Source organism: Plectropomus leopardus, chromosome 15, assembly GCF_026936395.1.
Source record: "Plectropomus leopardus strain MGB_pleo_1.0 chromosome 15, ASM2693639v1, whole genome shotgun sequence".
NCBI lineage: Eukaryota > Metazoa > Chordata > Actinopteri > Perciformes > Serranidae > Plectropomus > Plectropomus leopardus.
The window spans coordinates 27,913,244-27,936,745 of NC_142190.1; the positions used below are offsets into that span (position 1 = coordinate 27,913,244).

Below are 23,502 nucleotides of genomic sequence, written 5' to 3' on the forward strand. Positions count from 1 at the left end.
TGACACCTATGTCAAAGACCCATGGGAGATGCAGTTGTTGAATACTGTCCCAGGAGACGCTATCAGTGAAACAGCTTGAAATTAAAAATATCACTCTTGAGCGTAAAAAAACAATAGAGGCAAAACTCAAACACTCATCAAAAGGTGTAAATAACTCAGCAGTTTTATTTAACTTTACAGAAATCACCTTGGAGAAGTGATTCCCTGAAACTGTATTTTTCTCAAGTTTATCAAATGCAGCTTGCTGTGATGCACTTACTACTATTTGGGCACCTTTCGCTACCATATGCAAATGTATTTCTAAAATGTAAAGAGCCTTAGGCTGGCGCTGTTATCTACGCTTAATGCAATCGAGATCGGAATATCTTAACATTTCATATAAACAAGCTGAGAATGTCTGCGCTCTGTGGCAATATAGCGGTAGGTTAGCATTCCTGGAACGTTCAATCACCATGCAGATCATTTTCACGAGCGTCACTGAATCATGAAGGACACTTAAGTTTGAGATGTGATCAAAATACAGAAGCAGTACTCCAGCAGTCAGAGTTTGTTAAATATAGTGATGCAACACTGTGCGTTTGAGTCTTTGTTGTTCCCTGTTATGCGTGTGTCATAATGACCAGTTTCTGAGTGATATGTTTTGTTACTGTTTTATGAGGCAAGCAGGCAAGCATGAAGGACATCTATTAAAAAGGCAAAAGAGTCTAAATAAGCCAGTTTAAACTTTGAGTGTCATGCCTTTTTGAAAGCCATTACAATCAAATCAAATCAAAAGATATGACCACAATATCACCAAAGCAACATCAGCCAATATTTGTAGAAAAAGTGGGGAAAAAAGAATCACAATCATTTGTAGGTCATATGTGTACTGGACATCACTGAAAAGGGTAGACTGTACTTGCAGAGAGTACAGGCCACATTCAGTTACATAATAAACTGGTACCTGAATGTATAGTGCCATCGTGTGCATGGCTATATTCATTACAATGTTCTTTCTTCATTTGAGTGGAGGCTTGTAAAAAGTGTTATAAGAAAAGGTAATTTATTGTTGTTGTGTTCTGCCTAATTATTGTAAGAGTCCTACAAGAACAGCAGGAATTATGGGACTTGTCATAAAGCCTTTGTATTGTAATTGGCCATTTGCTGAGAAAGCTGGTAATATACCAACATGACAGTACTACAACAGTCAATAGTCTCGTGTGCTGTATTTGTTTGTGCTGTAATTTCATGTGCAGACTTAAAGGCATAGTACAGATCTTTTGAAATAGGGTTGCATGAGGTACTTATCCATAGTTAGTGTATTACATACGATAGATAGTGGTTGGCACCCTCCCAGGTTGGAGAAGCAGGCAGGAGTACTGCCACTGAAGTGAAGCAATGAACTGCTGTGGATGGGGGCCACAGCAAAACTTTGCTGAATCTAAACTAGCTCTTGAAAACACCTAAGTTACACAATAACTGAGGTCGCAGGTCAACTACAGCCGGACAATAAAAGCCACCTTTTGTCAATACGCTGCAGGGCAGCATCAGCTGAGAATGCAGCCAAACAGAATCAATTGCAGTTATGTTATCATTGTTTTCATATGCCTACAGGCAGCTGGACAGCACCTGCCATGGCAGCATGATACGTGAACCAGTGGCAACAGTTGATAACGACGCTGCATTATATGCCACTGGATGGTGCCAGGTTAAACAATACTGTCAACGACTTAATATAAGGAGCATGAAGGTCTCCATAGGACGGGTGGTTGATGGGTCTGACAAAGCCTGGACATTCACAAAGGAGGCTGGTGTTTGCTTCCCGTGCAAATGTGATGTTTTTGTTTATATATAACCATGTGCCTTTTTTGACATTTTTGGGGGGCATTTTTGCCTTTTTTGACAGGACAGAATGTAAGCCTGAAAGGGGGACATAGAGGAGATGACATGCAGCAAAGGGCCATGAGCTGGAAGCAAATTAAGGCCACTGCGGCAAGGACATTGCCTTTCTACATTAGTTGCCCTCTCTATCCACTGAGCAACTGGGCACCCCAAACATGTGCCCTTTTTACCTAAACCTAAGCATCCATGCCTTTGTATCCAAATCTTAACCATTTGTGCCAGCTAGTGCTATTGCTGACATCCTGCGATGGTCGCTATGTGCTTTTGTTGCCTAAACGTAACCAAGTGCTTTTGTCGTGCAGTCCCACCATGTGTTTTTATGGACATCACAGCATAGGCAGCAACACTCTGGAATGTCAACAGCAGACGCACAGGGATACCTACAGTGTAATATGTTGATGTGGAAGTCCATTAACTAATTGGAAATATGTGATGAATGGGATCAGAATGTGTTGGTACCTCATACAACCTCACTTCCAAAGATCCCAATTATCCCTTTAACACTGAGCACATATGTCAGTGTTTTTCATTTGTCTTTTTGTCTTTCATAGGACTTGTTGCAGAAAAAGAGACAGAAGTCCCAGATTGTGTAGGAAAGGGAACAAAGTGGAGGGAGCAAGAGTTGGACTGCTGTTGCCTATACCACCAGGAAGGGACTGATTCTTCCTCCTCACACTCCTGGTGCGAAGAGTGGTTGTTTTCTTTGTTTGGACGAAGGGGCTCTCTGTTGTAAAGAACCTATCTGTGGCCAGCGTCATGTCAGCCCTGATGGGTGTTTCGGTAATGAAGCTCGTTTCAGAAAAAGAGGAGGTGTCGGTGGTGCGGACTGAGTCTTCCTTTGTGCTGGAGATGACATGGAGATCAGTGTGAAGCATATGCTCTGTAGCATCTGGACTACCAGTCTCAGAGAGGTGTGTGCCTTTGCTTCTCTGTTGCGGGGTGGAGATGCTGATGGATGTGGTGGTGAAGAACTGATGCTCTGTGTTGAAGGTCTCTTTTGGGGTGCTTTGCAGAGCAGAAACAGACAAGTACCACCACCCAGTGACACTGGCCTCAGGAGGCATGGAGCTCAAGTCCTGGGCGCTCGCTGCCAAAGGGGGCAGGTTGTAGGAGGCAAAATGCCACCCTCCAGTCCTGCTGGGGCGCACCCCTCCACAGACAGGCTGGGTGTGGCAGGGGCAACCAAGGACACGTGCAGGTGTATTCTGACTCCAGGAGAGTAAGTAGGCGACGTCGTCATAAAGGTGACAGTCCCAAGGGTTGTCCCCAAGAGTGATGACTTTAAGAGATGTCATCTTGTCAAAAACTCCAAAGGGCAGTGTGGAGAAGCGATTTGCATGCAGATAGAGGTGTGTAAGTCGAAGGAGCCGGTCCAGAGATCCTGAAAGCACCTTCACAAGCAAATTGTGGGACAGGTCTATATGCTCCAGGTTGACTGGCAGGTTGGTAGGCAAAGTCCAGAAGTGATTGTGGCTCAGGTTGAGAGTGCACAGATTGATCAGCGTATTGTTGATAAAGATAGCCCGCTCCAGCTTGTTGTCGGAGAGGTCAAGCAGTCGCAGATTCCACTGGTGGATGGTGTCGTTCTTATCCAGCAGCTGGAGGCGGTTGGAGGCCGCGGAGAGCTGCCAGAGGGAACGAGGCAAGCCAGTGGGCAGGTGGCTCAGCCGGTTGTGGGACAAATCAAGGAAGCGGAGGTGGGTGTATGAGGTAAGCTGGCCGTCCAGGTTATGGAATCGGTTATGGGACAAATTGAGGGAGCGCATGTTGTGCTGCAGGCCATCGGGCAGCTGTCTCAGCCCCCTCCAGGAGCAGTCGACCTCCCTGTGGCTGCGGCTGCAGGAGCACATGGAGGGGCACACGGCTAGGACGTGCAACCCTAGCAACAACACGAGCAGGAGTTCCAGAAGGGCCTCATTAGGGGAGAGCTTCAGCGGCACATGCCTGCTGAAAGAAAAAAAATGGGAAGACAGGACAGGATAATGTTAGGGTTAGTCTCCAGCAGGAGCATTTGGATCTTGAATACAGGAAGCGCACTGTACATTTGCAGTCTGTAGAAGCATAACTGCAGAGGACTGAGCTGAATAAAACTTGTTTCATTTCTTTAAAGCTCCACCCTCTGCCAGAATCTCTTTCTCTCTCTCTCTCTCCCTCTCTCTCTCTCTCACACACACACACACATATATCTCTTAGGTGCATGCATACTGAACACTGCACATCACTGCATTGCTTGCAGATGCATTCACATCACATGCCAAACTGACTCTCCTAACTATGCAGATGGGATGCTGTAGCAGTGTCCTTTTAAGAAATGCTCATCTTGCATATATGCATTATCAGTAGCAGGTGGAAATGCATCCTTTTCTACAACTAACAAACATTTGATTTGATCTACAAGGGGATATTTCTACTCTATTCATCGCTAAGGATGAGAAATCCCCGTAGTCATTTTCCCTGGCATCGGTTTGCGTGTTCAGTCATCAGTAGTTGTCAGAGCAGTCAGTCCCATGCTCTCAGAGGAGGAGAACTAGCTCAATAGACGGGGTTGTATTAATGACTCCACAGAGAACTCATGCATCAGCTGGTGCAAAGGCAGGCAAAGACACAGCCGGGATCTCTACACTGCTGAAACTGCAGCACACTGTGTGTGAGCCGGGGTGTGGCAGAATGTGTGTATAAGAAAAGAGTCTATAAATGTGTACATAACTCACCTTCTCATCTTATCATTCCAGTCACTTTTCTCTGCTCCTCTTTGCCGTCCAGTTCCCTTCTTCCCCTCTCCTGCTTTCAAGCTCGGGACCAGCTGCTGCTCTGCTGATTTCTTTCTCCTCTCTCTCTGCCTGAATTCCCTTCACAGAATTTGACCCTTGCTCACTTGTCCGGTGCTGGGGTCTGTTTTTTTTCTTTTTTTTTTTTTGGGAGGTTGCCCTCACTTGGCTCGCAGCTTTGGTCCTTTTTGTTCTCTCTGAAGAGGCGAGAGTTTGATATTGCCTGTATGGATCTTTGGGGTAAGCGAGATCAGGCACTGCAGACTCTGGATTTACTCTGTGCAGTGGAAGTGAGCGAGGAGGGGTGGGGTGGTGATGATGGAGGGGGGGAAGTATTAGGAAGGGGGAGTAAGGAGGAGAAATGGAGCGCATAACGGAAAGGTCCCCTGCATACAAGGCTGCTACAAAGAAAACTCCTCAGTCCCTTATCTGGCGGCTTTCAGGATTTACCTCTGCATTTAAAGTGACAACTACTGTTGTTGTTAGATTAATTGGCTGATTCCACTGCTGTTTGTGCTCAAAATAAATTAGACTGTTATCAGTTATCACCCAAATCAATATTATCCCTCTCTAAAGCGTCCCTTTACAAAATAACACTGCGCTGTAATTGGTTGTTATTTTCCCTGTGTAAATTTAGACACTGTCACGAAAATCCTTCAAGATTTATTGCAGGGGACTCCAGTCCACTGCAGCTTCCCACCTGTCATCAGCAATACAGGCAACGCTCCATTCTGCACTGCATTGCTGTACTTCCACCACACATCATTACCTTGGGTTCTAAGGGACAGTGATACACATGGTGGTCCAGGTTTAAAGGTCCACTGTGTAGGATTTAAGGGGCTATATTGGCAGTGAAGGGATGTAGTATAATGTTGTCTTTAGTGTATAATCACTTGAAAATAAGAATAATCATGTTTTTATTACCTTAACTAATGAGCTGCTTATATCTACATAGGAAGAGAGCCCTAATCTATGGAGTATGCCATGTTGCACTGCCATGTTTCTACAGTAGCCCAGAACAGTCAAACCAAACACTGGCTCTAGATAGGGCCATTTATGTTTTCACATTGGCCATGGTGTTTGACAGACCCTTTGCAAGCCAAACAGCATTGCAAAAACGTACATTTTTTAACAAGAAGTTATCCAGTGTTTTGTTATATCAGTTTAAATCACCTGGTCCATTTATTTTGAAGAGGAAGAGACCTCTGTGAATAATTCAGCTCTTATTAAAAACCTCCTGAACATCTGGATCTCAAGTTATCAGAGAAAAAGGTGAACAGCAAGTGGTGGGCTTGTGACTGATCTCACTAGCTGAACAGCATCATAAAAATTTTTTATTAATCATGAAACTGCTCCATTAAGTGTTTTTACTGGTTTAAATTACTGCACCTTCTTGTTTTAGTGAGGAGGAGACCTCTGTGGATAATTCAGCTCCCAGTTAAAACCTCCTGAACAATAAACACTAAAGGAATTCTAACCAGGAGTAGTTTCAGTTAGTTGCAGTCTGCCATACTCACTGCTAGATGCCACTAAATCAGCTGAAACCATACACACCGTTCCTTTTAAATCGGAGAGGCCCAAGAACAGAGCTTTGGGGAACTCCACGTCACATCATTTTAGTACGTCAGATGTGTAATTATTTGACACAAAGTACCTGTAATTTAATGGGGTCCAAATCAGTTAAGCACTGTGTCAGAAACTCCAACCTAGTTTCCCAGTCTGTCTATTAATACATTGTGGCAGAACATGTTTAGATCTTAACTTAACTAACAAAAAACGTCCCACCTGCTCTGATTAGAGAGCGAGAGACAGATAATTAGACAGATAATTCTTTCACACTTGGCACATGGGAGAAGTTTTAGCTGATTGTAATCAGCAATTCTCACCGCTACATGCCACTAAATCTTTCTAACTGCGCCTTTATAATGTGACAAATTCAACAAAATAATGTTGCATCTGTAGATTCCTGATTTATGTAACCATAACAACTGAGAGTCATTGTTCTTTTGAATTCACTTGTCTTTGTTCAGTTGTCATAAACTAAACAAAGTACCTCTTTTGCAGGGTTTGTTGCTTCCTCACACCTCTACCCTATTTTCCTCTCTTGCCTGCCTGGTAGCTACCAGCTTGAGATTGAGTTTCCTGTCATTTCCCCCTGATGTGTGTTAACACATCACAGCACAGAAACAAAAATAAATAAATAAATAAATCTCTCTTTCTCCTGTTTTAATGTGTTATCAGGAAATATTCATGTTTTACTTCTACTGGCTTTTCTACATCCCATCTCTAAACTTGCACATCACCCAGAGCTACCACAGTGTTTCTCATTTACTTGCTATTAGAGTTGAAGCAGGGAGGGCTGTATTGAAAAGGGACAAACTATTCAGACTTTTAATGAAGGGTGCACATCCATCATGACGTCACGAGTAAGTAGATGAACAAATATCTGCACAAGACGACGGAAACAAGCGCATATTGGGGTTTTTGAAAAGGCTTTTTTGTTTGGCTTTGTCAGCTCTGGCTGAGGTGAAAGAGAGGGTTCTTTCGGAGTTGAGTGGCACTGCCCAGAGGAGGAGGCACATTCTGTGTTTGCTAATCAAGCAGACCTCTCTCTCTTGCACACACGCACACACACACAAACGCATAGTCACTAAATGAGAGATGCATAGTAATAACTTCAAAACTGAGGTTACAGGTGTTTTATTCCTCATTATAAATGTATGTACATCTCAAAAATTAAAAGTGTGTCAGACACAAATGGACATAAACAAATATGTATTATAATATTAATACATTTCAGTATTCAAAAAACACAAAAAATACAACATTTTCAACTGGAAATGCCCAGTTTGACAGATTTATGAACACATGCAGTTATTTAACTCTTTGAAACCTGGGCAATTTAACTTGATTTTTTTAAAACATAGAAAGAAGGCAATGAGCAAATTATGAAGAAATTACCCCTAAATTAGCAAGAAATTAGTAAAACGTACATGAAAAGTACCAAAAAATTAGCAAAAAAGAAAAAACTTTATATAATATGATAATGTAGTCTTCTGGAAATTGTTCCCCTGGCTTTTTTAAAAACAGTTTTCTTAATGTACTAAATTCTCTAAATTTTCTCAGGGTTTTAAGATTTAAATATTTGTCAATGGTGTCTGATGCAATGTTGTTCCAGGTTTCAACGGTTTAATTCACTGTAAAAATAAAAAGCTGCAGAAAAAATGTCCTTTATGTACCGCAAAGATTTGTAAAGCTATAGGGAAGTGGAGTCAGGTGCTCAGGAAACTCTGGTACACAACGAAACTCTATGCCACATCTTTTGGCTCCTCTGTGCCTGTAGAGGAGGAGGCTGCTTCAGCTTTAGCTGTCTGGGCATCTGCAGCCTCCTCTTGTGGCTTTGAGGAAGGTGCATTTCCTGTAACGGTCGCAGGTGTAGATGAAGCCTCCTCACTCCTTGCAGCATCTCCCTCCTCATTCTTGCCCCCCTCTATTGTTTGTTCGTCCTCGTTTACCTTCCCCCCTTCTTCCTTGTTGGTGCCGTTACCCACCTCCTCCACTGTTTGACTGATGTCTGCCATTAACACGGTGGTCTCTTTGGCTTCTGTCTCCGGCGTGCTTTTGTTCTTCTTGGCAGTTCCCATCCAGTAGTCGGGGTCGGCATCGCTGCTCAGCATCTTGATGCGTTTGTTCAACTGGCAAACCTTACACATCAGGAACAAACAACAAATCATCAGAATAACGCAGAGCAAGATCAGTCCACCGACCACCATGAACACCAGCAGATATTCCTTCTTGTAAAAGCTTAGCATGGTGATGGAAGTGGGGGTGGAAGTCGGGGTGGGCTGTGGGTGAGTTGGCGGTAAAATGCTTTGACTCTTGGAGGCTGTTGCAGGTGGCTGAGTGGTGGCTGCAGAAATGGCGTCGGCCACACTGGTGAGATCAGGTAGGGATGGTATTGGAGAAGAGTGAACAAAGGAGTCTGCATTTGAATCACTTTTGGGATTTGTAGTACTCAAAAAGACAGCAGCAGTCGATCCTGGGGCAGTTTGAGCTCCACACAAGAGTGCACCCAGTATTTCTATGCAGAACAACAGGAAGATGAGGCCATTCATGTTGGTATCTGAGCAGACAGAAGAGCAGTTTAGTGTAAAATAAGTTTTAGAATATGTATGTAATACAGGCAAGAGACTTAGGAAGAAGGCCAGACACAGTAGCACCTTAAGATAACCTTTTAGACAGCCATAATCAAACCAAAATGGTGTTTTAGCCTATTTCTAACGTATGTATAATATAATAATGATTAATACTACTACTACTACTACTACTACTACTACTACTACTACTACTACTACTACAAATAATAATAATAATATAATCAATAATATAATAATATAATCAACTCATAAATCAAGATACAATATTGTAGATTAAGCTACCCAGCAGTATTTGTGTTAAAATTAGCCACACATTTACCAACATTTAATTATGTGCTCACATATTATTGCATCCATAGTTTTGATCGATTGATATAATAAGATTCTTAAAACGGCCATTCTGCATAATGAATACTTTTACTTTCAGTAATTTAAGTAAAGTTTGATGCTTACACGTATGTACTTAGTAATAAAGTAGTAGTAACAGTAGTAGTAAAGTAATTTAAATGAGTTTTTCATTCTTCACACTTCATGCAACTTATCTTTTTACTTCCTAAATTTCTGATCCCGTTTTTAGCTTTGAATTTATTGGCTATGGTGCCTGCATTGTTTTGCTTGAAACATTTTTGACTGTAGGTGAATCATATTTCTCACATTGTGTGAGGACATATTTGTAAACATACAATAGTAATTGTACTGCAAGTTCCTGAAACTGATGTAAACTGATGCTCAACAGTTAGTTGTACTAAAGACTAAAGATGGACAAGGCTGGCTTTGAAATAATCAAAAATAGCAAAAATGTCACATTTTTCTCATTAAAATTTGGGACTTAACTATGCAATTACACTAACATTACATATAATATTTCTACTTCTTATAGTTTGCTCCAACTGTATCCTAAAAGTCAAAGGTTCCAAAATAAGACTCTGTATCAATCCAATCATACACTTACATTGATGGTGATCTTGATATAGTTCCAAGATGAATTAAGTTTTGTACAATTAAATATGTACACAAGTTAAAAAAAAAAGATGAGTTATGAGTACAGGAACGACTGATACTGTCAAATGGCAGTAATCCAAATAAGTGGCACACTCATCTGGCTGTCTTGTTCTTACTTCTCTATTTGGACTATAAAAAGGAAAGGAAGTGGTTTTGTGCTCTGTTCAGTGTTGTGTAGCTGGTCACGCAGAAATCTATGCGGTGGCGGACTTTAAAAAGTTGTAGGCAAGCTAAATGCTCACTGAGTAGCTCACTGCACTCAACGGTCAAATAGTCCTAACTCACTGACTGTGAACTATATATTTTTTCAGGTTATTGGTCACTTTTGGCTTAAGTTCTGAGCAGAAGTTATATTTCCAAACACAGCTCTCAATACAACCCACAATCTACAAGACACCAAAGTAAGAAACTGCATTTTTTAAACACAAGTAGTAAAGCTACAGTTTGCACTTTTTCTTTTTTTTTCTGCAGTGGTGACAGGTCCCTCTTTTTGGAAGCAGACATGCTGACAAGCCATTTCATTTCTTGCATAGTTAAAAATAATTTTGCCTTTTCACTTAGCCCCACATTCATTTACCCACCCCAGATTAAACTTTAAGTGACATAGCTAGAACAAATATGCATATGTCTGTGGTCTTCATCTACTTATTCTCATTCAAGCCACAATTTCTCAGAGATGAGTGTAATTATAGTTCATGTTTGATGTCATGTAGCAATATTACAAGGCCCTTTGACACCACAGCTTACACCAGATGTAGTGGAAAATGTTGCATGCACATAAAGGTCAGACCCAAACATGCCATGTTCAACATCTGCTCATGAAGCAAATGAAAATATATGATGAATTTGCATTGATTGAAAGTGTATTAAGTTCCCCTTCTTGTTTCCCTTTGGTACTGTAAATTTGTGTTTCCCGTGTGATTTGTGGTAATTTCTGCTGCAAGTTTGCACCTGCACATGTAACTCACACACAAGTGATATCCTTGATTCTGCAAGATGCCTCATCCCTGCAGATGACACTATAACAACACGCAAGAAAGGTGCGAACAAACTCAGAATATATCAGTCAACACACTCCATGCGCCAAAAGCATCTCTTGCAACAAGTTGAAATTCTGTTGCAATACACCACATTAATTCCTAATTTGCACCACAATGCCACTAAAAATCAACTCTCTGCATTGGAATTGGCCACATATGATCATGCAGTATATTGTTTTTATTTTTTTAAAGATTAAAATGTAGGTAAGTGGATGTTTTTAGTTGAAGGAGAAAACATTTTTTAATTTTTCCACTACTTGCTTCAAAATGAATCCACATAGATAATACAGAGTGTCAATTCAGCCTCTACCTGTGATGCTGGTTTAATGAGATTAAGCAGAAATCAGGCTAAATATGTTTGAGAGGAAATGAAAATGGAGGGGACGCAGGTGACTTCATCTTAAAAGCCCCACACATTCTTCCTCTGAGTAATGGAAAGTCCCATCTGTCAGTAACAACTATCACAGTATAGGCAAGTAGCATGGCGAGTATATTTGTAAAGCACTGTTTAAAAAGACGGCAATTTAAAGTGCTTTGCACACCAGGCGAAAAGATAATAAGCAAAGATGTAAAAACAATGTAAGGCAACACAAAAAGGCATGCATAAATGGGATTTCAAAAGGAGTAAAAAGACAAGACGGAAATAAGACAACATACAATAAGATAAATCAAACAGAAAAACAATTAGAGTGCAGTTCAAGATATTAACCCTTCTGAAACCTGAGGAATTTAGCTTGAGCCATAAGCTGACATTTTTCTAACTTTTTAAAAAAAATTATCTTCTAAAGTTACTCATTTCTCGCAATTTACGGATAATTAATTAATTAAATTGCTCATTGCTGATCTTTACTATCTCAAAAACACATGAACACAACGAAAATAGGACCTTCTGACATCACATGAATGCAGCACAAGACTGAAACTCTTCCACTGTCTGTGCTTCAGTGGATGTTATTAAAGATTTTAACAAGAGCTGTCTCGGTGCTGTGCTGTGGTTAAAATCCTGAATGGAAAAACAAGGATATTTGTTTATTGCCAAGAGGGTGTAAAGCTGCTGCTTAAAAAAATAAAAAAGCATTTCAATGATTTTGCTTAAAATTGTGAGGTCTGATATGGCCCATATTTGTTCAGTAGCAAGTTATCTAGATTATTCTTTTTTAAGAATAAGGTTTTACAGCTGATAGGGATCAAATTGTGTCAAGCCAACTGAACTGGGTTCCAGCAGGAACAAGGACATTACAGATCCTAGACTTCATATGGACGAACTGACAGCTTGTCTAATTTTCTGAATATTGTTGGTAAAGAATGAGGCAGATTCATACTTTGTAGAAAAAGTTTAGGACCAGTAATACAGGAGGGTTTGTCATCAATAGCAAATAAGGCAATTTTATTGCTTTGGCAATGATGCCAGTGAAGGACTGCCTCAGTTTAAAATGATACGTTTGAAGTCTCTATTTTTAGATGTCCTAATGCGCCTAGAGATTTGTTTTTCGCCACCTGTGTTCAGCTTTTCAACAGTCTCTTTTATCAACGTTACCAGTGTTTTATTTCTCCACGGTGCTATTTTTCTATCTGGAGATTACCTTTACCTTAGTGGGACAATGGCATCAATACCATTTGTGATTTTTAGAACTGAAGTCAAGAGCATGCCCCTTCTTGTGTATGGGATACATCACATTTTGTGTCAGTCCATAGTTATTCAGAATACAACAAAGCTCTTTAGTGCATTCCAGGAGGCTGTCACCTGAAATATTAAAATCATCAACAATATCTGTACAGTCACAGTCAATGCAGACAGCAGGTGAAGTTTGCATCAATTTCGGAGGCCTGAAGATGTGTTAGAATACAATTTACATGAGGAGCTCAACCAAGGAGCAGCATTAAAGAAGCTAACATCCATGTCAGCAAAGACAACTCTTAAGGCATTTGTGATATTGGGCTATATAAATAAAATGACCTTGGCTTGACATTTGCTTCTTGGCAGTCAAGAAAAAATTTCAAGACACAACAATCATAACTTAAAGCACATCAATAAAACAAAGACGCAGCAATAAAAGCAGAATAAAATTACACTTTAACAAAGCATAACAAAAAAAACAGTTAAAGAGCATCTTAAATAAAAGCTTCCGGAAAACAGTATCAGGATAATGTCAGGTTAACTGGACGAGAATAACCGTGAAGTGCATCGATTTTTCACGGAGCACCGTCCACTTTCCTCTGGGGCCCATGTTTAGCAATCTGACTGTTCACAATGGCATCGCAGTTGCCACGAGTCACAAAACTTTACAGGTGTGCATTTGAGATCCAATGGAAGGCCAAGTTTAGGGGGCCAGAAGAAGGAGGATGGGAAGTAGAGTAAAGGCCTGTCGATCCCCCACTTTACACTCCTGAATGACATTCTCTTTAAGGTGCAGATCGCTCTATCATGGCTGCAGTGATCTTATTGAAAGATGGTCTTTAGTTTTTTATTTGTTAGTAGTGAGGCTGGTGCAAATGATGTGGCAATGACTGGGAGGGGGTCAATTTAATGCTAGTGTTAACCAGCTCTTCCTTTTTATCCAGAGAATCCCAGAGTGAAGGACGAAGCAATTAGGAAAATGATCCATGAGCTGGTTGTCAGCATACTGACATTGAGGCTGTGATGTTTTGTCTTCGTCTCATGGAGGCTGCTGTGTGTCAGGGTGCATCGTCTCAGGTCTGGACTATGGGTGGAGGCCATCTGCCCCAAGAAGATGCCTGCGTCTCCAGAACAGATTGAAAGTTATCAATATAATTGATCTCTCTTAGGCCGCAGGTTTTGCTGAGCCATGGGTTGAGTCTGAGGAGTCTGCTGAACTTGTTGATCCTTCTGTTAACTATTGGCAGACACTCAATAATAAAAAAAAAAACTGGGCTTTCAGTTTCTCCAGACAATTAAACAGCCCAACAAAACCCTTTTTTAGCTGAAGACATAACTGCCCCCCCCCACACGAGTATTTCTTTGGATGAGTTCTTTCCCTGTTTGCTCCACGAACCTTTTTATTTGTCCATGTTTATCTGTAGTCATCTCCACTTGTGTCTCATCAAGACGGTTTAAACTTGTTTTCCAGTTCTGCCCACCTTTGGCTGTCCATCAGATGTCCAGGGTCGAAACTGGCTGAATAAATCTTGCCCTCTGTGGAAGTACGGTCTTGCATTCATCTTTAGGTTTTGCACCCAGCAGGTAGAAATCCCATTCACAGCTCATGGCTGATTAGATTTTAGTGAGTCTTCTTGGGAAAGTCAGGGTGTCATTTAGAAATCGCTGTCCATTTAAATCTTGTCAAGCTGAACCCTGATGAACTTAGTAGCCGTCAGAGGACGTTGGCAGAATTTCATGGAGTTTAGAGGACTTCTCCAGCTCGAAATATCCTCGTCTGGAGTGTTGCAATCTTCTGTAACAATTTATGACAGTCAGTGCACTTCATTGATTCTGATGAGCACAGAGAAAGAGTGCAGTCCAAGAGTGCAGGGCACAATTCTGTCAGACACTAAATTACTGTTTGGCTTGAGTTAACATTTGGGGTTGCAGAGCAGTTCAAAGGAGATCATCTCAACCCAGAGTTGTCATAAATCATCTTCTGAATGATTTATTTGCTAAAGGAGACCTCATTAAATGTGCTTAAGACATTGGTCCTGCCCGTCAGTTTTCCTCAGGTCCAAGATTCGGTAACAGCAAAAACAAACAAATCACGAATTGTCGTTTGCTTTGATTGCCATGCAGGGAAGAAAGGACATTCTGTGTCTCGTCTCCCAGTGAAGGAAACAGTCCCCCACCCCCCTCACCAAATACTGGCCATGTGATGCAGTACCAGTTGGAGTCAAAGAGCTTTTGCTTGCAGTGCATCATCAGCCAGGAAACAAGGTCCTTTCTTTTCTTTTGGATTTATACCAGCATACAGAAATCAATCCATCATTCCTATTAGTCAAAGCCACACATCAGATGCATCCGCACTCATAACAGGTTTCAAGGACCGAACGTAAGCAGTATTTATCATTTTACCGACAACTCCCAAGGCCTTATATTATAAACTTTTGATAGTCAAAAAGCTGCATAGGCACAATGTGGAAAAACAAGGCCTGCATTTTATTTATGAAGCTTACAAAAAAGCACTACCTTTGCCAACAGTCTATACTGCTCTGCTATAGATTGCAACTATAGATGAATGTGGATCAATAAAGTGTCCAAGCCAGATTTGGATTATGTTAATGCAAGCAGTCTTACTTAATGTTGTTTTTTTTATTTTTTTTTTTTAAAAACAGATAATACATTATTATACAGAGATGTCCTCTCTAAGTCACTTTTGTTCCATGAATTCTGGAGCAACTTCAGACATTTGAGCTGAAAAACTCACAGGTTCAAGTGGTTTCCAGGTTTAGCTCATCTTTAATAAGAGCTGATTCAGCTGTTCTAGTTAAAGAATGATTACCCTTTAACACCTGAACATTGCATAACACAAGCACAAAAGATCTGACAAAACTCAATGTAAAATGTGCACAGCTGTAATGAGAAGCAGCGGCACAGTTCACAACACAAAGACTGACGATGACTTTCTGTTGTCTCTTTATGCCACCTAGAGGCAAGATGAGATTTTGAACATTACACGGCTGCTACACGCTTATTCATGACCTTCAACTTAAATGAGATGCATTATCGACCTTGGAAAGTGTACTTTGATAAAACTTTCTTTCAGTTTTAATGTTTGCAGGACTATTAAGGACATGACACCCTAAGAGCCTGAAATGTGCACTCTTTTTCCGACGCGTTCCAGAGTGAAGCCTTTTCCCAAAACAACCATCAGTTTACTTTCAATCATCTACTCACACCACAAATGATTTTTTCTAACTGCACTGACGGATTTGTGAAATGTAGAGTAATCATTGTAAATAAATGTACATAATGTTCTATTTTTTTTCTTGCATGAAGCAAAATCAACTCATCAACACTGAATAAGCAAATAATTACAAACTGTTACGTTTGCATGTTTTTACGGTTTATGCTTGTTTATATTTTTAGAAAACTGAAATCTTAGGACTCACGATTCTTTTGTATAACTTGTTTTTGGGTGATTCTTGAACTATTTTCATTTTTGTTTACCTTTCATAAAAAGGAAAAAAACACATCCTACACATTTTTTTTGTTGGTCATGCTTTCTCATAGGAAATTAAATTCATTAAATGATTGATCAGTCATTTTTTTATTATGTAACAGTGGCCTTTTCTGTTTTTTTTTTTGTCCCAGAGCCAGAATTTGGACATTTAACCCTGCTTAATTGAAATATTTATCTTATATTTATTTCAAATACAAACAATACACAAATACCTATTTCAATGAAATGTATAATGTGTTGTAAGATATAGTATTTTATATTTTTTCTCATAAAAAGACAAGAGTTGGCATACTTGACCACAGTCAGTCATGTGAGAAGAGAGCACATGGCTGCAGCTAGCTCCATGGAGATAACTTAAAAAAAAGAAGAAACACAGGTAAATATTTTGTTAAATCAAGAATACGTTGATCAGCTGTTATTTCCAAACATCTCATATTTCCTTTGATGTGAAAATACTTAGAAAAACATTATTTATACATATATTTTAGATTTTGTGTATATTAAATGCTAAAATAAACATTATCAAGCTCACATAAAGACTTTTTGTTCCAAAAAAAAAATTGGAACAAAATGTCTTTTCAACAACAGTCATTTCTGTCACTTTGAATATGGTGATGCAAAAGACATGGTATTGGAAATGGTCTAAATTTTGCCTATACGAGAAAATAAAATGTTTCTCCAAATATGTGGTAAATTTTCTAAAAGTTTCCAAAACAAAATGGACCATAGTTGAAGAAAAAAGTTAATATACTGTATGCACCCAGTGCAGACAGTTAAAATCCAACAACTGTAGCCTGCATTTTCTATCTAGCAGTTATAAATCTCTTGGAAGTGAGACAGGAAAACTAAGTTATCTCAGGGTACATCAGTTATACTGCAGCCTCATACTGTCGGGAAGGCCATAAATAACTCTGTCCACTCTATTGTTACATGACAAGCCTCATTTTATTGTCTTTCATGGATGAAAACAGAAACTGCGTGTACAGAATGGTAGTCACATGCAATACAAAAATATGAATTTTTACAATAACATAAAAAAACATGTATTGGCCCGTTCTAAAAAATTGTACAGCTTTTATACAGGATTTTTTTTTTAATACATGAAAAAAATATAAATATATATACATCTGTAATAGCCATAGCAGTACCTATTCAAAAATGTTGTGATGTATTTTACATAGAAAAATGTTTGTACAAATATTAGAAGAATCATGTTCATTTGCTATACATTAAATAATGTATGTACAGTACATACCATTGGATTTGCAACACGACATTTACTTACGGTCAAAACCAACCCTACGTTTTCCAACACTCGCTCAGTCGCACGTGCACCCACACACGACACATAAATACAAGCACGCCAACTGAAGCCAGCAATCACAAACAGTATACACAAGCGCGCACGAGAGGTAATGTCTTAGGAAGATATAGGACACTTTTGCGCCAGGTTCCTGATTTTTATATATATATTTTTTTGCGCAGAGAATGAAATTTCTTGAAAGAAGGATCTTTCTAAATAACTCTTATAAGGTGCACTTTACAACTTCAATGGATGGATGTCATTAATAAAAAAGTCTTTTTTATCATAAATAGCCAGCATTATTCTATTCCCGTGTGGATTGTGAATGATGAAGGGAATAATTCACCTGTGTCTTTTCATTTTAGCTGCTGTTTAGCGTACGCAAGTCTTCATCAGTGCCCCAAATGCATCCAAATAACAGTGAAATTACCAGGTTATACTCCAAAAAAGACAACATACAAGTGAGCATATCACACTGTCCAAGCCTCTGAGACCCTCCTGCAGAAAATAAAACACTGCAAATATGACTATTCAAAACTAAATAACAACAAAATAAAAGTGATCATTTCTTTTCCTGTTGACAAAGTGCATAATTGTGTCTAGACATGAGCCGTCTCAGCACATGTCATCACACAACCGTTCAAAACTGAGAGAGAGGAGCAGAGAGGCAGTTGGTTTGAGAACATCACTCAGCCTGCAAATGTGTGTAAACCCCCTCAGGGGGGGAAAAACACAGATAAATGAAGTGGTCCATTTGGTAGTAGGGTCCATTTTATGTCCAGCAGTGTGTTTGTGTTTTAGAGAAAAAAAATAGCCATGTGGTCAGTCAGAGCCCCGGCGAGAACAACCACATCACAGCAGCACAAGAGAGCAGGGCCCGAGGACGGTGGCAGCCGTCAGCAGGGCACGGACCACACAGCACACCAGTCAGTCTCAGTACAGTTATTCACAAGCCTCAGAGTCCCGAAACGACATCACAGAACAAAACCAAAAGGAAGGCAAAGAGATACTGGGACGAAAAGGAGGGAAAGCATGAAGGACGACAGCTGTGTCCCCCTCCCCTCCCCTCCCACCACACCTCGCTCCACCGATCCTCTCTTCCCCCAGCAAGAAAACCCCAACGGTTAGACATGGAAGATCAGACTGTGGATTAGTGGAAGCAGTGTCTGTTTCAGGCAGAGGCAATGCTTTTGATCAATCCTGTAAGAGTTAAGGATACAGGAGCATGCAAGGCAGACCCAGGCTTTGTTTTGCATTGCTTAAGTCTCAGAGTGACTGCTACAACCTAGATTAGAAGAGAGGAAAAGGAAAAGAGAGAAAAGAGCAAAGGAAAACACAGACGTTAGACGGTTAGTGAAAGTTGGAACAGCTGTACAGTGAAGAAAGCTTAATTTGAAAAGCAGCAAGATATTACATAAACGTAGATTAGTTCAAGGTCCCATAATCTGCTCATATTCAGGTTCATACTTATATTTTGGGTTTTGACTACAACGTGTTTGCATGTTTTAAAGGGATAGTTCAGGATTTTCATTGTGGGGCTGTATGAAATACACATATCTATAGTCAGTGTATTACATACAGTAGCTGGCTGTTGGCACGCTCCCAGTTTGTAGAAACAAACAGGGTATGCACCCCACAGGTCAGTATTACCAAAGGAAAAAGGCAGAGACAGATGGGGCACACACTGTTCAGCAGTTGATATCAAAAAGTATTTTATCAATTTTAGTAGAGGCTATATTTAGAGTGTTTTCACTGCTTTATCTTGCCGTCACACAGCCTTTTCCTTTGGCACTACATTTCTCATCTGCCGCTGGTCAGCTGTTTGGGTCAGAAAGTGCTGTTAGCAGCTCCTACACAATCTGATGAAAACAACACTTAATATTGAAATCAATCTCAATACATCATCCACTGAGACTGATATTGTGTTGTTTAGCTAGCTTTTTAAAGAGGCTAAAACATGTTTGATATAAACCCCTCCATACAGCATGATAATGCTGAGTTGTGAGTTGTGAGTTGTGGGCCCCCCCCCGTCTATTTCTGCAAACCAGGAGTGCGCCAACCGCCAGCTACTCTATGTAATTCACTGACTATACGTAAGTATCTCATACAGCACCACTTCAAAAATCCCAAACTATCCCTTTAATGTTCAAAGACAAAAACAATTTATTTTTCTCATTCTGCCTGAATATAGCTGTATTCACTCTCTGTCTGAAATGGTTTGTTTTAGCGCCTGTCTCTTTAAGACCCCTCTCCCAAAAGAGCTCAGCTGGCTTTGATAGGTCAGTATTTCTGTGCCTTTTACATCTGAACTTTCCGTGTCTCTGCACCGTCACTGAAGCTGGGAAATGACTGTCACAGCACTGTAGCTGTATTTTCTAACATTATACCATAAAGTTGTGACATCACAACGTAACAGAAATCCTGACAGCTCATTTTAATACAGTTTCTGAACTACCGTCTGCATTTCTATGTGGACTGACTAAGAAATCAAACTTTTTACAATATGGGACTTTAAAGGACACTTGCCACATAAACACAGGTCAGGCTGTGTGAGTTTAATCAAAAAACCTTTTTAAGATTCATCATTTTATGACCAAGCAGACCTCTTATAGTCATTTCTGACATTTCCTTTAAAAAGGAAACTCACTTACATATCTCCCATCATCCTAAACAAAACTGGCATTAAACCAAGTCCTTCAAAATAAAAAGGTTGCTTGTCATATTGAATCAAACCGAAAAAGGGTTGTGAAAAGGCTAAATACGAATAAGAAGCCGAAACAAGCAGGAAACATGGTTTAAAAGCGAAGCTATAATCAAGTTGTGGAAATGTGTAGATGGCATGGCAGCACAAAGTGGAAAAGCTGGCTTGGGTAAAACCAGGATGAAATTCATAATGGTGCAGAAATGTACAGCATTACCACAAATATATGTAGATGACAACATGTGCAAAAAAAATACGTTTTAAAGGTCTTTTTTCTCAGATTTTTATGGTTGTGACTTTTTAGGCCCCAAAATTCTCCCATCTCTTGTTTTTCTATATATTAAACTCTGTTTTACTTGGTTGTTACAAAACCCTGGTTACTCTCATATTAAGATCATGATATGACACAAAATGTTTCATATTTTTGGCTTAATTTTCATGCACACTAATATTCCACTATTATTCCAAATTTGACAAGATTCTAAATTTGATATGGGTCATGTAAACAACATATTCCGTTCCAATAATCCCAAGTACACCCTTTTCTAATGTTGCATTTTGCTATGAAGACGTGGGATATGCTGATATTCTTTAGGTTTAATTGCACACTGCAGTAAAAACCCCAAATGAAACCCCAAAAACCCCAAATGAGATGCACGTAGCATCTTGCCTGCATTGGATGCTTTGTGCACAAACCAACTCGCCAACAGTTTGCAAGGCTGGGGTAGAACTGCATGCCCAAAAGAGAAGCCCACATTTCTGGGCGGAAGGATAAACACATCTACTTTTAAATATCATGAAAGACTGGATATCGACAGGTTTTTAGACATGCAGAAATATTGCAACACCAAACTTTTCAACAAGGTGGTTGAAGGAAGGAAAGACGGAGTTTGTGTTAGCATGGTTGAAAAAGTCCACAAGTGGTGGAAAACATAAAAAAAAAAAAAAAAAACAACTCTATATTTTTGTGTGAAAACAACATGTTGGGGCATGGCAAAATTAAAGTATGCATGGCTGCATGAAAACACGAATATTTGCCTCCATTAGCCAAGTAGACAGCTTGCCTTTTTCAGAATAAGAGCAAAGAAACTGAATATTTAGCATACGTAAACGCAGACAGAGGGACAAAATAAATGATTTAACTAACGATCATACAGTTAACCTCTTCCATCTGCTGTTTCTTACAAAATTACAGTTGTTTCACACACTCACACACACAGAACACACACACACACGCACACACACACACGAGGACAAAAATTAAAACAAATGCAATTCAACTTAATATCTGTTTGGATCCATCTTAGAAGTCTTTACTTCTGATCCTTTTTTCTTTTAAAAATGCGCCATTTCCATCATGGGAAAACTGTCAAGAGTTTTGACGATTAATAAATTAAACTTCACAATTTACATAAAACAAAAACCACAAACTTCATATTTCATTAGAGAGCAAGCTACAGCAGAGCTGAGAGGAACTGTGCTGTGGTGCAGAGACAGAGCAGATTTGGGTCATGTACGATGACGAACAGAAATGATAAAATACTTCAAACCCATTAATGTTATTTTAAAATATATTAAACAAATTTACATGTAGAAATCTTGCCTATAAACAAGACTATGTAACCCCAACCCTAACGCCTGAAGGCTGCAGGCTCAATTTGTGTTGTCAGAGACTAACAGGATCGTCACTGACAAGCCATTGTACCATAAGGAACCAGATGATGAGAACTTAAGGATTTTTTTTTTTGTTTGTTTTTACACTTCCAGTGTTTTGACATCGTCCTTCATTTCTGGATACCTACTCTGCAGACTTCCAGAAGTGTCCGGGGTGAGAGAGCCTGCGGTTGAGTTTGGGCAGCTTCTCCAGCATGTCGGCCAGCTGGGTGAAGGTCGGCCTCTCTCTCAGGTCGTACGCCCAGCAGGCGGACAGGATCTCCTGAGATGACAAACCACTCTGAGTCAAACTGCAAAGCTGAGACCTCACTGGCATTTGTACTACGAATGATGACTGAGCTAAAAAAGGTACAAATCATCTTCATATCTAGGGCATGGTTGAAGTGGGGGATATGGCCATAAAAATATATAACAATATTTCAGGGTATTTTGCAGTAACAATATTCTTAATAATATTAAAAAACACAAATATACGTGATATTATTAATTATAGGAACATAAAATCGCAACAACATAAGTATTATGGTTTTATTTGTCAATATAAAATGTTTGCCTTCAAATATTCTGTAAAAACAAAAAAATAGTATCTCATTTTTTTACTTTGTGAACAACAGTAACTCAGAGGGAGAGTCACATTGTCTATGAAATATAAATAATATGAAAAAAATAATCAACCACAAATTACACATCTAAAGACTTGCCAAATATGTGTAAGTACCCTTGAATCAATAATCACTTCATGGATAGTGTTTGTCAGTCAGTGCTGACCATCACACCCAGCCGCACACACACAGGCCTGGGTTTATTTTGACAGGCCGACTTTAATGACTAATGCAAAATTCATATATATGTAGTGTTTTTGCCAGGACACGACCATCAGCTACGTTTACATTACAACAGGCTAGTAACAAATTACCTGCCGTCCCCGATTCCCACATGCTCACAGAGGAAAGGAGAGGGAAAGAGACGTGCTGCTGGCAGAGGAGCTGCTGACTGAGTTTACTCAGAGGTGAAGGTGAACAATCACCTTCCAGAAATCCCTCATACATGGGAGCAGCCACATATAAGGGGCTTCCATTATTGCTCTCATAACACCCTTATGTTGCTTTCATTTGAAAATATTAATGATAGCTAGTGCAGTGGTTGCAATAGAAATAAACCTGCTAATGTTTTGATGTTGCATAACATCGCGAGAGAAGTCACATAACATCACTCAACGTAAACGCAGTCATCTTGCAATTGTGTTATAAAAATTTAAAAACTATCACTTAAGTTTTGCAAAAATTTGTAATCAAACCTGCTGACTGATTCTACACTACCAAATGCACTCAGAACGTAACTCTTCCACCGCAGAGCCAGTAGTAATTTCGCTTTCAGCCACGTTTTTTGTTGCTGTGTGACAGTCTGACGTTATTCCATCAACAAGTCAAAACTGCTGTCATCCCGATATGTATTTTACTTATTATATTAAAAATTACAGTGGTATTATTGTATGATATGATATAGAACACCCCTAGTGTACAGATGATAATTTGCCACTATTATAGAATCACAACAAACATGGATTTTTCTGACATATTGCGCCTGTTGTTCAACTCACAGTGACCTCCTTGCCGAGGCTGATCTCCGCCAACACCTTCTTGATGCCCTCTCCACTCCCCACCTGCCAGATGGTCGCTTCCACATGCTGGTTGGTGATTGGCCAGTCCCTTGCTTGAAGCTCATACCAAATAGTGCTTAAATGGGGAACGTATAAGTAGGATTATTCTGTCAATGTTAAACTTTCTTAGTAAAATGAGCTTTTCAGTCAGAAACACGTACAGAACATTAGGACTCTACAACTTCAG

At 39.8% G+C, this 23,502-nt stretch overlaps 3 protein-coding genes across 6 annotated transcripts in view; all 3 read right to left on the minus strand.

The window, feature by feature from the left end:
* Positions 1-634: 634 nt before the first annotated feature.
* LOC121953043 (oligodendrocyte-myelin glycoprotein-like) lies at positions 635-4,920 on the minus strand. Of its 2 annotated transcripts, none has more exons than XM_088088832.1 (2): positions 4,593-4,920; positions 635-3,825 (listed from the first exon to the last, which is right to left on the minus strand). In XM_088088832.1, exons 1-2 carry the CDS (start codon positions 4,598-4,600, stop codon positions 2,427-2,429), a joined length of 1,407 nt encoding a protein of 468 aa, XP_087944958.1. In that variant the 5' UTR covers positions 4,601-4,920; the 3' UTR covers positions 635-2,426. The 2 variants fall into 2 exon arrangements, with proteins under 2 accessions (XP_087944958.1, XP_042355901.2); XM_042499967.2 differs by having other exon boundaries at positions 635-3,828.
* Positions 4,921-7,333: 2,413 nt separating this feature from the next.
* Positions 7,334-9,916, minus strand: LOC121952878 (uncharacterized). The gene is made up of 2 exons (XM_042499735.2): positions 9,759-9,916; positions 7,334-8,772 (listed from the first exon to the last, which is right to left on the minus strand). The coding sequence occupies exon 2, from the start codon at positions 8,762-8,764 to the stop codon at positions 7,958-7,960; it is 807 nt and encodes a 268-aa protein (XP_042355669.2). The 5' UTR covers positions 8,765-8,772; positions 9,759-9,916; the 3' UTR covers positions 7,334-7,957.
* Positions 9,917-16,900: 6,984 nt separating this feature from the next.
* ksr1a (kinase suppressor of ras 1a) overlaps positions 16,901-23,502 on the minus strand; it is a 41,556-nt gene continuing 34,954 nt past the window's right edge. For 2 of the 3 annotated variants that reach the window (XM_042499011.2, XM_042499010.2), the window contains 3 exons: positions 23,256-23,391; positions 21,784-21,917; positions 16,901-18,565 (listed from right to left, as the gene is read on the minus strand). In XM_042499011.2, the coding sequence (XP_042354945.1) occupies positions 18,559-18,565; positions 21,784-21,917; positions 23,256-23,391 (277 nt within the window). In that variant the 3' untranslated portion in view covers positions 16,901-18,558. Of the gene's footprint in view, positions 18,566-21,779; positions 21,918-23,255; positions 23,392-23,502 lie in introns of those variants that run through there. The other variant, XM_088088403.1, reaches the window with a different exon arrangement.